Genomic DNA, 12,098 nt, shown 5'->3' on the forward strand with positions numbered 1-12,098 from the left:
ATCTTATTATGAGTGTCCATGAAATGCATTAGAAGGGTCTTCAAAGTAAAGCACTGTATCCATTAAACTGCACATCCCTGGGGAAGTGAAAGCAAATCTAGAGTAAGTGAAGGGCATAAACGCAGAACAAGCAGGATCACTGAATGCATTTAGGGCTTTGCTGCCCAAGAAGGTCTTTGTTCAGACTTAACCACAGATCTGACCATAAGACAACAAATGAAGAATCAATTATATAGTTCTGTCCTGCTGTTTAACACGTTAAATGATGCTATCAAGGCTATTGCCTACCCACTTGTGACATAATTAAAACAGCAGGCTCATTCCACAAGAATAAAGGAAGACAATGTTGAGGTTTTATTAAACCTTGTTTTTATCCCTGGCAATGGAAAGGAATACAATTATGCCTTGGATAACAAATCTAGCCAATTTGTTCATCCAAAACATGCAGTGCCCACAGCTTCAACGGCTAAAGGCTGAATTTTTGGTTGAAATCTCAGGCGAACATTGACATGAAATGTTTTTCAAATAGAGCCAGAATTAATCATGTGACACTAACAGAGAAAACAGTAATTTGCCAAGAAGAGAAGTAGCTAACGCCACAAGCACGTCCCCAGCTAACCTTTGCACGGCTCAGGACAGCAATTCTGAACAATGGCAGGACCTCAGTTTCCTTTTAAAGTCTGACAAGTGGCTTATGTTCAAACTACTATTCTCTTTCTGATAATACCTTGGAGTGGAAGAACCATGGTGGTGTAGCTATAGGAAGCCCAAACTCCAAGGCAAGCCGGGCAATACTTCAGCAAGGGAATATTTTTAAAAGCTTTCCTCTCTAAAAACTAGTAAATATTTTTCATGGAAAATATCAGTTATCCCTTTTGCCAAATTTTGACACTAAATTCAATCACTGACGTGTGAAAACAGGGATCTCAATGCAACTGGAACTGCGGAATCACCTCCAACACCTCTCAAAGCTTATTATTCATTTTACAGTGGTTCCGGGAGGCCCCAGTCAGGACCAGCGCCTCCTAATGCTAGGTGCTGAAAGAAACCTCTTCTAAAAATAAAGATTAGCTAGGCCACCACAAGGAACGGAGTCCAAAAAGTAGCTTAGGTTTCCTGAGGAACTGGGTAGCCAAGGTCCCACCCTAGAACATGGAAGAGAGCCCACGATTAGACGAAGAGAGTTCACGGGACCCTGAGTCAGAAGAACATTCACTGAAGACAGCCCATAACCATTTCTCTCCAATCTGAGTGGCTGGGAACTAACATCAGTTGCTGCCAGGAGAACAAGCAAATTTGCTCCGTAACAGGAACATTTTGGTTTCCGCAGCATCAGTCTTAAAACTCGGGCCACGAAGGGATTTTTTCCCCATTTACAGACGTTAGCACGAAGACTGAGCTAAACAACAAGCCTGGCAAAGAATGTGCTTTTTGGGACACTATCTGGAAAGCAATTGTTGAACCAGATGAGAGCTGCGTCTACCACTGGACAGTGCATTGGATCGGGCAAACTAGTGACGGCTAAGGTTCACTGTCTTATCTCACTGCTGTTGCAGACTAAGTGCTTGGAGGACTACGCGGTACTGTAAGGAAAATTCGCTTGTTTACAACCAAACTCTGTGTGTCAGGTACATGATCAAAGTTATTGTCACTAAAGAACATAATCATTCTCCTGCTTGAGCTCTGGCGCTACTTAATACAATTAAAGCAGTTAGCTTATTTCTGACAGAAGGCTGGGACTCTGGGGGAAAACTTATTTCTCCAGATAATCTGTCTTTCTTTCAGTCTATTTAAGAACTGGGGCTCCATTCTGAGAAGCTAAGGTTACAAGAAGTCTCTGCTCATTACTAACCCATGTGTCTTCTCTTCCCTATCTTGAGCAGCATGAAACCCAAAGATTTTAGGTCCCTGGCAAGGTGCTCTGCTTGGATAGACCTGTGCCCACAAAGAGCCTTCCTTAACTACAGCCAGGGTCCATGCAGAACTGGTACCTTGGTTAACAGTAGTTAGATACACTCGGTTGGTCACACACCTATCACTCATGGACATGGGAAACACACATAACGTTAAGATTTCCATTTCATCTGTTTTACATTGTTCAGAATATTTTTATCCATGAATTTCCATCTTTTGTTTGTGGTTTTTTTAAGCAAGTAGCTCTGAAATATCTTTAAAGCCTGGGAAGGTAACTCGGATACTTGGGAGAAGTCGACGGATGTGTTTGGGACAGGTAAAGGAAATAAATGGCAGGTTTTGCCTCAGTTTGCAGACTTCTGCGATCTGGGATCAAGCAGTGCTTGAAACAAATCAGAGTACTTTTCGTTTTAAGCCAGTTCTCTGTATCAGCTGAAATCTCATTCATCTCTGTCAATTGTAACATGCTCTTTCACCTGTCAGTCACCACAGCCAACCTAACAACTTCACGGAGGAATTCAGCACTGAACATTTCACAAACAACAACAAAGACTGGAGTAAGAACGTGCTCTTTAACACGATACATTACAGCAGTTGCATAGTATAAGTAACAGATCCTTGCACGCCGACACAGGACTCCAAAGCGAAATCTTTGAAAGCTTCCAACAAATAAGCCTTCTGGTTTTCCTCTAGGAATAAAGCATCAAGAAGCACGATGCTTAGATATTAAAGGGACATAATCCAACTGCAGTCAAAAGTCAGCGGAAAGGCTCCCACTGGCTTTCATAGGAGTTGAACCATTCCCTTAGGTAGCAGACAACAAATCAATGGTCCAATCCTGAAAGGTGCTGGGCAAGTCCTAAGAGATGCTGAGCATCTGATACTCCCACTGAATTTAATGGGAGCAGAGAGCTCAGCATTCACTTTGCTTGATTGGACTCCTGATTTGCAAGTATTTTTAACATCCTTGCAGTGTTCTAAACATCAACCTTATATACATCTCTACCCCAATATAACGAGGGTTCGCATACAACGTGGTAAAGCTCTGATACATTGCTCTCAGCAGTGTATTAAGGGTGCCGGGCCAGGGCCAAGGGGTTGGATAAGAGGCAGAGGGGGTGGTCAGGGGCTCCCCCCAGGATCTGGGAGGCAGCAGATGTGGGGGGGCACTTTTGGAGGCCCCGCAGTCCCAGAGTGGCCCAGGGGATTAGCGGGGGGCCAGGAGCAGCCCGCTCCGCTTCCCTCGCCCCAGCCCCAGCCGTGTCGCTCATGGGAGGGGGTTTGGGGGAAGGGGTTCCCCGCGCACTCACTGGTGGCAGGAAGCGGAGCGCCGCGGCTGGGAGGTGGCGGAGTGGAGCAGGATGGGGCCACGTTGCTCCGCTTCCCGCCGCTGCCGGTGAGTGCCTGTCAGGGGGCGGGGGGTGTGGATAGGGGGCGGGGCAGTCAGGGTACAGGGAGCCTCTGGAGGGGGCGGTCAGGGAACAAGGAGGGCCAAAGCAAGTTCAATATAACACCGTCTCACCTACAATGCGGTGAGATTTTGTGTCTCCCGAGGACCCCGTTATATCGGGGTAGAGGGATATATGAACAGAATTGGCCTGCCAGTGCATCCACTATGGCAAACGCTATTTGGACCAAGACTACTGTAAAACACTCACTCTCTCTCTCTCTCTCTCTCTCTCTCTCTCTCTCTCTCTCTCTCTCTCAAGAATTAGTAGCACATCCACACAAACTCATCGCCTGTTATCTCAGCTAATGCGCTCTGCAACACTGATGTAACAGTCTTGTCTTTTTCATGGATTATTTAAAACACAAAGTTTCTATGTAGGGCAAACATTTATATTTGTGAAGAAGTGAAAGCACTATAAACACGAAAGGGGGAAAAAAAACGTACAAAACCCCCATGACATTTACACTGAAACTAAATGACCATTTATTCAATAGCAGTGAAAACAAGAATGCATTCTACCCAATTCATCTAGAAAGTCTCCTAAGAAGATGGCTGAATAGATTTACAACAAAAACAAGAAGGGCCCATGACACCTTGACAGGACACTGAAAGCATTCTGCTTATAAACAATGCAATCACGGGTGATTTTCTGCACCTCTCTTCAAGTGTGCTATTTAAAAAAACAGGAGTATGGCCGTTTATACGAAAACAAGATGGCTGCTTCATATGGCTTTGGCTTCTCCTGCTGCTTCATTTCCCCAGGTATTATAATCCTGCTTGGACTGCATCCAATGCCCACTGTGGAAATGAGAAGATCCCCATTGATTTCACTGGCATTGGATAGGGCCCTTTGTGACATCTGTTTAATGTACCGGTGAACTTACTGTACAAGACAGCATCTTAGCAACATGCCATAGGTCTCCAAGCAAAAAGCCACTGAGATCAAAATTAAAGCTTCACCAGCCGGAGCCCAAGGATTGTCCGTCTGTCTGTGCTTTTATACTAAACTTGTTGCCATGGTATCATGGTGGTATCTCAACACCCACAAGGCATACAGGCCACCCACCAAAGTCTCAGACAGACAGCAGATTGTGAATTCAGGTGGTCATTTATCTGTGCGTGCTTCAGATTATCCAAATATCCCAGGAGACAAGGATTTTATTCAGATAATCAGGAATTTAGGTAATCTAGAGGCATCAAGCAGCAGCGTGCCTCCCTTCCCTCGCAGTGGCCAGGGCTTTCCTATAGGCAGAATTTGCACTCGTTAACCTAAAGTCGCTTTAGTTAAACAAGTTATGAAACTTGTGCTATTTCATATCGGGATAGTTAGACCAAGACAACCTTGTGTGTGGACACTTACCTGTAAATCTACTGATCCAAGCCAACCTGATCTAAGCCCGTTTTAAACCACCACAAGAGCGCCCCACACAAAGTTGCATTGGCCTTGTCTGAGTTCTCTCCTGCAGAAAGTGCTGCAAGTTGCAACCTTCCTTCACTCACTTTATTCCTGAAGGTCTTAAATGTAGTTTCAAATACCTACGCAAGACTCAGTTTGATCTTCATACTTGCTTCAATGTGTTACGCAGCTGAAGGACCTTGGCTCAGCTAGGTTGAAGACCAGAGTAGTCATGTGTCAGACACCCCATATCAAATATCCATCTCATTGACACCTGCCTAGTGCCCATGTTCTTACCGCTCATTATCCTCTGGGCTTCGTAAGGTTCCATATAGCCAGTGTTTTCTCCTTTCACCGCTTTGTTCAGCTCGCTCTTGGCATCAAACGGATCCGAGTAGTCATCTGCTATCAAGACCTGAAATCAAGAAAATTATACTTTTATTGGAGAAGGGGCTTTTTTGGTTTTGTTTTGTTTTTTAATCTGGGACTCACAAGCTAAAACTAAGTGAAACTAAATCAGCAACAAGTGCTCGAAAGGGTGACATCTGCCCAGTGAAAGTGAGCACATAAGCTTCACAAGAGGCCTTAGCCAACCCCTTTTAGCATTGGAAGTAAGGCCCCGATTCAACGAAGCTCTTAAACATCTGGTTAACAGAAAGCACTTGCTTTAAGTGCTCTCCTCAAATCAAGGGGTCAGCGCTTGTATCTCTTCATTCAACCATGGACCTCTCACAAAAGCGGCTCTCCTCGGAGGAGTCTGACTCTCAGATCACCACACAAGGAATAATGGGACAGTAGCAAATTAATGAGATCTGAATGCTTAACACAATTGAATCTACCACGGGGCTCCAATTTATCACAATACCTTCTCGGATTCTCCAGAATGCCTCTCTCCTTGTCACACATTTTCTGTACTTAAGATCATTTTTACGTGCTTTGTTAACTCTTGTGTTTATTTACTCAGCTGTAAACCACAAAACTGGTAAGGTACCTTATAATACCATCAAGCTACTTCCTAGGAAAAACATCTTCTTCTCATCACATTGAATAAAACCTAAGCATGGTCCAGGCTTTGTTTCTAATTTGCCGTTTAAAAAAAAAAAAAAAAAAGACCGTGAGGCCAAGCCCCTTCCTTGAGGCGGAGTTTCTCCACCTGACCCATAATTTTTATTCTTTATAAATACTGTAGAAGGCCACTCAATTTCCTGTCATAAATGCATGCAAAATTAGATGGCAAGAAAGTAAACTGAAATTAAGCAAATGCAAGCATCACCTCTTTCTTCCTTGATGGATGGCCGCAGGTGTAATTGGGTACTGTGTTACCTAGGTCCTGCTGCCTTTCCACCCATTCCCACCCCTTGCTGGCTGCCTCCAACATAGCCACCTGTTAAATGGGGGCTGGAGGCCACAGCAGCCAGTCAGCGGCGGGCAGCTGGTGGCCACAGGGCGAGGGCAGGAGCCCACGGATGAATTAAAAAAATCTACAGTGCTGTAACTTTGCACAGCGCTTTACAGAGACAAGGGAAAAGGCCCACGCTGCCCCAAAGAGCTTCCCATCTACATCAGCCTGATGCTGAAAAGGGAGGGAGTGGACAAGGCAGGCATAGGGAAGAAGGAAAGACCACGGAAGAAGAACTAAAGAGAAGGCAAGCTGCATTGTACTGCAGACACACTTGCATTCCCCAGTAGCTTGGGCACTGGGAAGAGGGCGGGGCGGAGCAGACAGGGCGTAGAAAAGCAGTAGAGATTGAAGTGAGGCTGAAGCCAGCGATGAGTGGAAATGAATACTTCTGGCACCAGGTGAGCTGGATTTAAAGTTCCAGGCTTCAGACGCCACCTGGGTGAAGCCACCCAGGCACGGGCGGAGTCAGAGACAGCAGTCACCACAGCGAGGGGACTGATGGGCAGGGACTGAGCCACACGCAGGCCCAGAGGGTGAGGGTGAGGAGGCTGAAGGGAGGGAGTGTGGGACATGGCAAAAAGACCAATTTTAGTTCGCAGGGACTGAGGAGGAGATGGTTACAGACAGTACTCTACGCAAGAGCGCCACTGCGAATGGCTGCGTGAACTTCCCCATTTAACGTAAGGAGCCCCATTATGGCCAACGGGGCACCTCATCTTCTTAAGCACTTTGCCAGATTAGGACCTGTGCATGAATCCAGCACAAGCACCCGCACTCCCGTCCCCCCATGTGAGAGGTGGCCAATGGCAACTGGGTCGCCATCGTTATTTCCAGGTAGTCTTTGAGCATATGAGGGCAGGATTCAACGAGCTTGAGGAACCCCAAAGCATCCTCTGACAAATCCTACCGAAAGCCCTACAGCCTAGCAATCGTATGGGTTTGTTTTGTGTGTGTCTGTGCGCACACGCAGGGGGGATTCACAATGCATTAATGCATAGCACTCCCATGGTCAAGAATCATGGCCTGAGTCATAGAATCATAGAATCATAGAATATCAGGGTTGGAAGGGACCCCAGAAGGTCATCTAGTCCAACCCCCTGCTCAAAGCAGGACCAATTCCCAGTTAAATCATCCCAGCCAGGGCTTTGTCAAGCCTGACCTTAAAAACCTCTAAGGAAGGAGATTCTACCACCTCCCTAGGTAACGCATTCCAGTGTTTCACCACCCTCCTAGTGAAAAAGTTTTTCCTAATATCCAATCTAAACCTCCCCCACTGCAACTTGAGACTATTACTCCTCGTTCTGTCATCTGCTACCATTGAGAACAGTCTAGAGCCATCCTCTTTGGAACCCCCTTTCAGGTAGTTGAAAGCAGCTATCAAATCCCCCCTCATTCTTCTCTTCTGCAGGCTAAACAATCCCAGCTCCCTCAGCCTCTCCTCATAACTCATGTGTTCCAGTCCCCTAATCATTTTTGTTGCCCTTCGCTGGACTCTCTCCAATTTATCCACATCCTTCTTGAAGTGTGGGGCCCAAAACTGGACACAGTACTCCAGATGAGGCCTCACCAATGTCGAATAGAGGGGAACGATCACGTCCCTCGATCTGCTCGCTATGCCCCTACTTATACAGCCCAAAATGCCATTGGCCTTCTTGGCAACAAGGGCACACTGCTGACTCATATCCAGCTTCTCGTCCACTGTCACCCCTAGGTCCTTTTCCGCAGAACTGCTGCCTAGCCATTCGGTCCCTAGTCTGTAGCTGTGCATTGGGTTCTTCCGTCCCAAGTGCAGGACCCTGCACTTATCCTTATTGAACCTCATCAGATTTCTTTTGGCCCAATCCTCCAATTTGTCTAGGTGTCATCCCTCCAGGCACAAAGTTAATTATTGCAATTCTAAATTACTTCTCTTGGCTGTTTTAAGGATAAACCTACGGTGCCCGCTTTCCACCTATAAATTAAAGATATTTGAGGGTCTGGGTAAACTGAAAACCACTAAGATGACAAGGCAAATCAGGAGGGAGAAAGAGCAATCTTTTGTTTCACCTAACAATGAAATGAACGGCTTGTTATTGCAGATACAGTTAACTCAATGAAAAATGCGACATCTTCAGTAATGTATGCATGAGCTGTAATCAGCAGGGCTGTCAGAGCAGTGTCAGCGGCTGTGTGCGCTCAACACAAAGACAACAATGTGCATCATGCAGCAGTAATTCCTCCCAGTAACAAGGGCATATTTATCTGTAAAAGCCCTACAGCTGAAACACCATCCATTTACTTTCCCTGACACCACTTTGTCAAGAGCTGATGGATAGTATCTTGGGCTCCCTGCTGTCCCCCTATTCCAGATACTGACACTGTAATAGCTGCCTTTCTTTAAAATAACTGAACTAAAATGACATGAAACAGAAAAATAGCCTCACAAGGACAATGTGCTTTATTTGCTATTTCTTCTTCTCTATTTGCCGAAAAGCATTAAGGGAAAAATTAGACATATAATGCTGTCCAGCAGGAGAATGTCAAATGTTGATTTGGTTTAAAAGCACGACGGTAACATATTCAAGAGCTCCAGGTACCAGACACCACCACAGGGACTGAAATGATGAACCTGCTTTATAGGACGAGACCTAATCAAAGATGCAGCAAACAGATCTGAATGTACAGAGCCTTATTCCCATGTGTATCCTTGTAGAGATTCACACAGGCACATGGTATGTGGATTTGTCCGCAGGATCAAGCTCATGATTTGTTAACAGTTCTGTCTCCAGCATTCTGCAAGCAGGGGAAAACCCTGTAAGAGATCCGTGGACGTTTCCCCCTCAAGCGGAAAAACGATTATGTCGTCTGGATGGTGGAAGTGCTGGGCTATTCATCATAATCTAGAAATCAATATGTGAAATAAAACATGGCGTATAAAATGCATAAACACAGAGGGCTGCAGAAGTAACAAGATAATGCAGTGTTCACTTGGACAGACACAGGGACCAGCTCTTTTTAAAACACTATCTGTATTTTCTTATTAAAATTAGATCTCTAGCTCCGTGCTGTCAGAGAGCCCCCAGCTGCCTGCATTACTATTTCAGTTTAAATTAGAATTTACAAATTCTCAGCCTAGATAAAGCAGCTGGCCTATGCTGACATATGGTTTCTTTTATACTTGCTGACAGTTGCAAATCCTCACAGTTTCTAAGAAGTTTGGAGATTTTTTTTAAAGCAGTTTGTTAAAGCGCTACGTTGCTTTTATTTGGAACCTTTTTCCAGATTAAGGCCAAAAGGAGAAGAATTCTCTAACGCTTCCAAATGCTTAATTATTTTTGCATAAATGCATTTAAGTAATTTACATAGCACACCTATCAGACCCATCCCCCCCTGCCCCCCCAGTGCCACTGTAATGGAAATAACTTCAACAACAGGAGCGGTTTGCATTGGGATAGCATCCAGCAGCCCCAGCCAGTTGCTGGCCCCCCACCGTGCTAGCCACTGTGCACACAATGGCCACTGTCAAAAGACAAAAAGAAAAGGAGTACTTGTGGCACCTTAGAGACTAACCAATTTATTTGAGCATGAGCTTTCGTGAGCTACAGCTCACTTCATCGGATGCATCCGATGTAGCTCACGAAAGCTCATGCTCAAATAAATTGGTTAGTCTCTAAGGTGCCACAAGTACTCCTTTTCTTTTTGTGAATACAGACTAACACGGCTGTTACTCTGAAACCTGTCAAAAGACAGGATACTGCGCTAGATAGACCTTTGGTCTGACCCAATGTGGCTGTTCTTATGATCTAAAAAATGCTTCTTGCCGCAGGCAGTGCAAGTAACTTTCCCTCCCTGCCCATCACACGCCTCCAGACCCTTCTCAGGGGGTGGGTTGTTTGAGGGACAGCCCAAGAGGGTAAGCTCTGTAGCATGGCCAACCAGATCCCAGAGAGTCAGCATCCTGCCCTGCCAGTTGTCTCTTGACACACAAAAATCTAGGGGCCCATCAGCCCTAGCATCCAAGCAGATCTCTAAGAGAAGGCAGGCTCAGCAACAAGGCCACCCCCTCCATTTATAGGCTGAATCCAACAGCTAGCCATTGTTATCTGAAGTGAACTGGAAGCCAGTGCAGACTGCAGGACACAGGTGTCAGATACTGCACGCATAAACCACTAAGAAAGCAAACAGCAGCACTCAGGACTAGCTGCAGTTTCCCTCCAATCTTCATGCAGCTCTGACCACGCGCACGGCACTAGTCCAACCTAGAAACCGCAAAGGGATAGGGAGCTGGACACAACCCTTGCCACCGCAGCAATCACAATCCCCTGACTAACCACTGCCATCTGAACCGCCAGACATAGCAGCGGGGTCAACAGACCCCTGAACTGGAAGCCTTAAAAAAAAAAAAAAAAAAAAGAGACCGACCAGGCTTCTGCCTTCTGGGGTCAGTCTGGTTCCTCTCACAGGAGATACTTTCAGCTTACAGTGTAAGTCACCCAGGGAACAATGAGAAGCAACAGCCCACAAGGACTGTGGGGAGAAGGTAGGAGAGAGTCATCACTAACACACAACAAAATCCACCCTTAATCGTATTTATCCTCACGCTTTGTAATAAGGCTTCAGCATTCATCTTCCAGGAATATATTCTTTTCCATCTTCAGTTCCTCAGTAAGAGGTTAGCTAGGGACTGGCCTAGGGCAGCAGTTCACAATCTGTGGGTCGAGAACCACTGGTGATTAATGAATCGCTTGCTTATGGGCCTGCAGAGAACTGGCTGGTTCCATGTTTCAAACTATTATATTACAGTAAAAAGACAGCTAAATTCACACTAACACCTTCCTTATTAGCAATGGGAGAATGCTGTCCACATGACTGGGGAATGAGAGAATAGAGGTGGCTCATGAGACAATCCCTCTGTTAACAGAGGGACGGTTGACTCCACACTACAAAAAGTTGAAAGCCCCTGGTCTAAATAAACTAGCACTGCTTAGTGCTCTGTTCTGCGTGCGTCCAACCATTTGCTATGTGTAACCATCAAGAAGGGATTCAGCAAGGGAGAATAACGGTACCATAGATAGTGCTGTGTTCAGCATGCTCACTGAAGAAAACCATTTTCTGCTCTCCGTGCATCTAGTGATGCTAGCCAGAAAATCAATCAGGAGGGAGCACACTCAAAAGAAACATAGTCAGGTCTCAATGCATAAAAGGCTGCAAAAGGATCGTCAAAGACGCCAACACCACAAAGGGATCATGAAGTTTAATTAGCTCTCCCAGCAGAACTCCGACCACTCAACCTACCAAGAACATCAGTTGCCCTATGGGTCGGTCAATTGATTGTCACCATCTCAGTTTCAGACAGCATCAGCTTAAGAGCAACTCACAGAGGTAAGTAACTTTACCGGCATGTGCCAGAGGCTCCTCATAACCTGGTACAATGCTGGTGACATCACAGCTTCCATGGAACCCTAAGGGAGCTGGCCTAGAGGGTTCTAGAATGTGTCTTAATAGGACGTACTCTTCCCACCCAGTTTTTCTATTTTTTGAAGAACTCCGAGGCAGCTTACAGAATTTTTGGGGAGGAAAGGAACGATGGGCCAGTAGCTGGAGCACTAGCCTAGGCTCTAAGAGACCCTGGTTCAATTCCTGCTCTGCTACAAACACCCTTTGTGACTGTATCTCTCTGGGCTCAGTTCCCTTTAATCTATAAAATGGCCACAGCAGCTCTTCCCTCCCTCCCTCCCTGGGGCCTTATGAAAGTAAATGCATTAAAGATTGTGAAGCACTCACACACTAGAGTGAGTGGGTCAGAGAAGTACCTGAGACAGACATTTTACACGGTTACAGAATAGTTCTGAGCACAAAGAAAGCAGCTTGAGACCAGAGATTTCCGCAATGCTACGAAAACAAAGAGATGTAAACGTATGTCCCCCTGCACACTAAGGGCAAGTCATCCTCACTCT

General features: G+C 45.7%; 1 protein-coding gene across 1 annotated transcript in view; it reads right to left on the bottom strand.

The window, feature by feature from the left end:
* Positions 1–12,098, bottom strand: part of SHB (SH2 domain containing adaptor protein B) — a 150,529-nt gene that overhangs the window by 106,436 nt on the left and 31,995 nt on the right. The window contains exon 2 of the mRNA XM_073345717.1: positions 5,058–5,175. Within this exon, the coding sequence (XP_073201818.1) occupies positions 5,058–5,175 (118 nt within the window). The remainder of the gene's footprint in view (positions 1–5,057; positions 5,176–12,098) is intronic.

The sequence above is a fragment of the Lepidochelys kempii genome, chromosome 5 (genome assembly GCF_965140265.1).
Source record: "Lepidochelys kempii isolate rLepKem1 chromosome 5, rLepKem1.hap2, whole genome shotgun sequence".
NCBI lineage: Eukaryota > Metazoa > Chordata > Testudines > Cheloniidae > Lepidochelys > Lepidochelys kempii.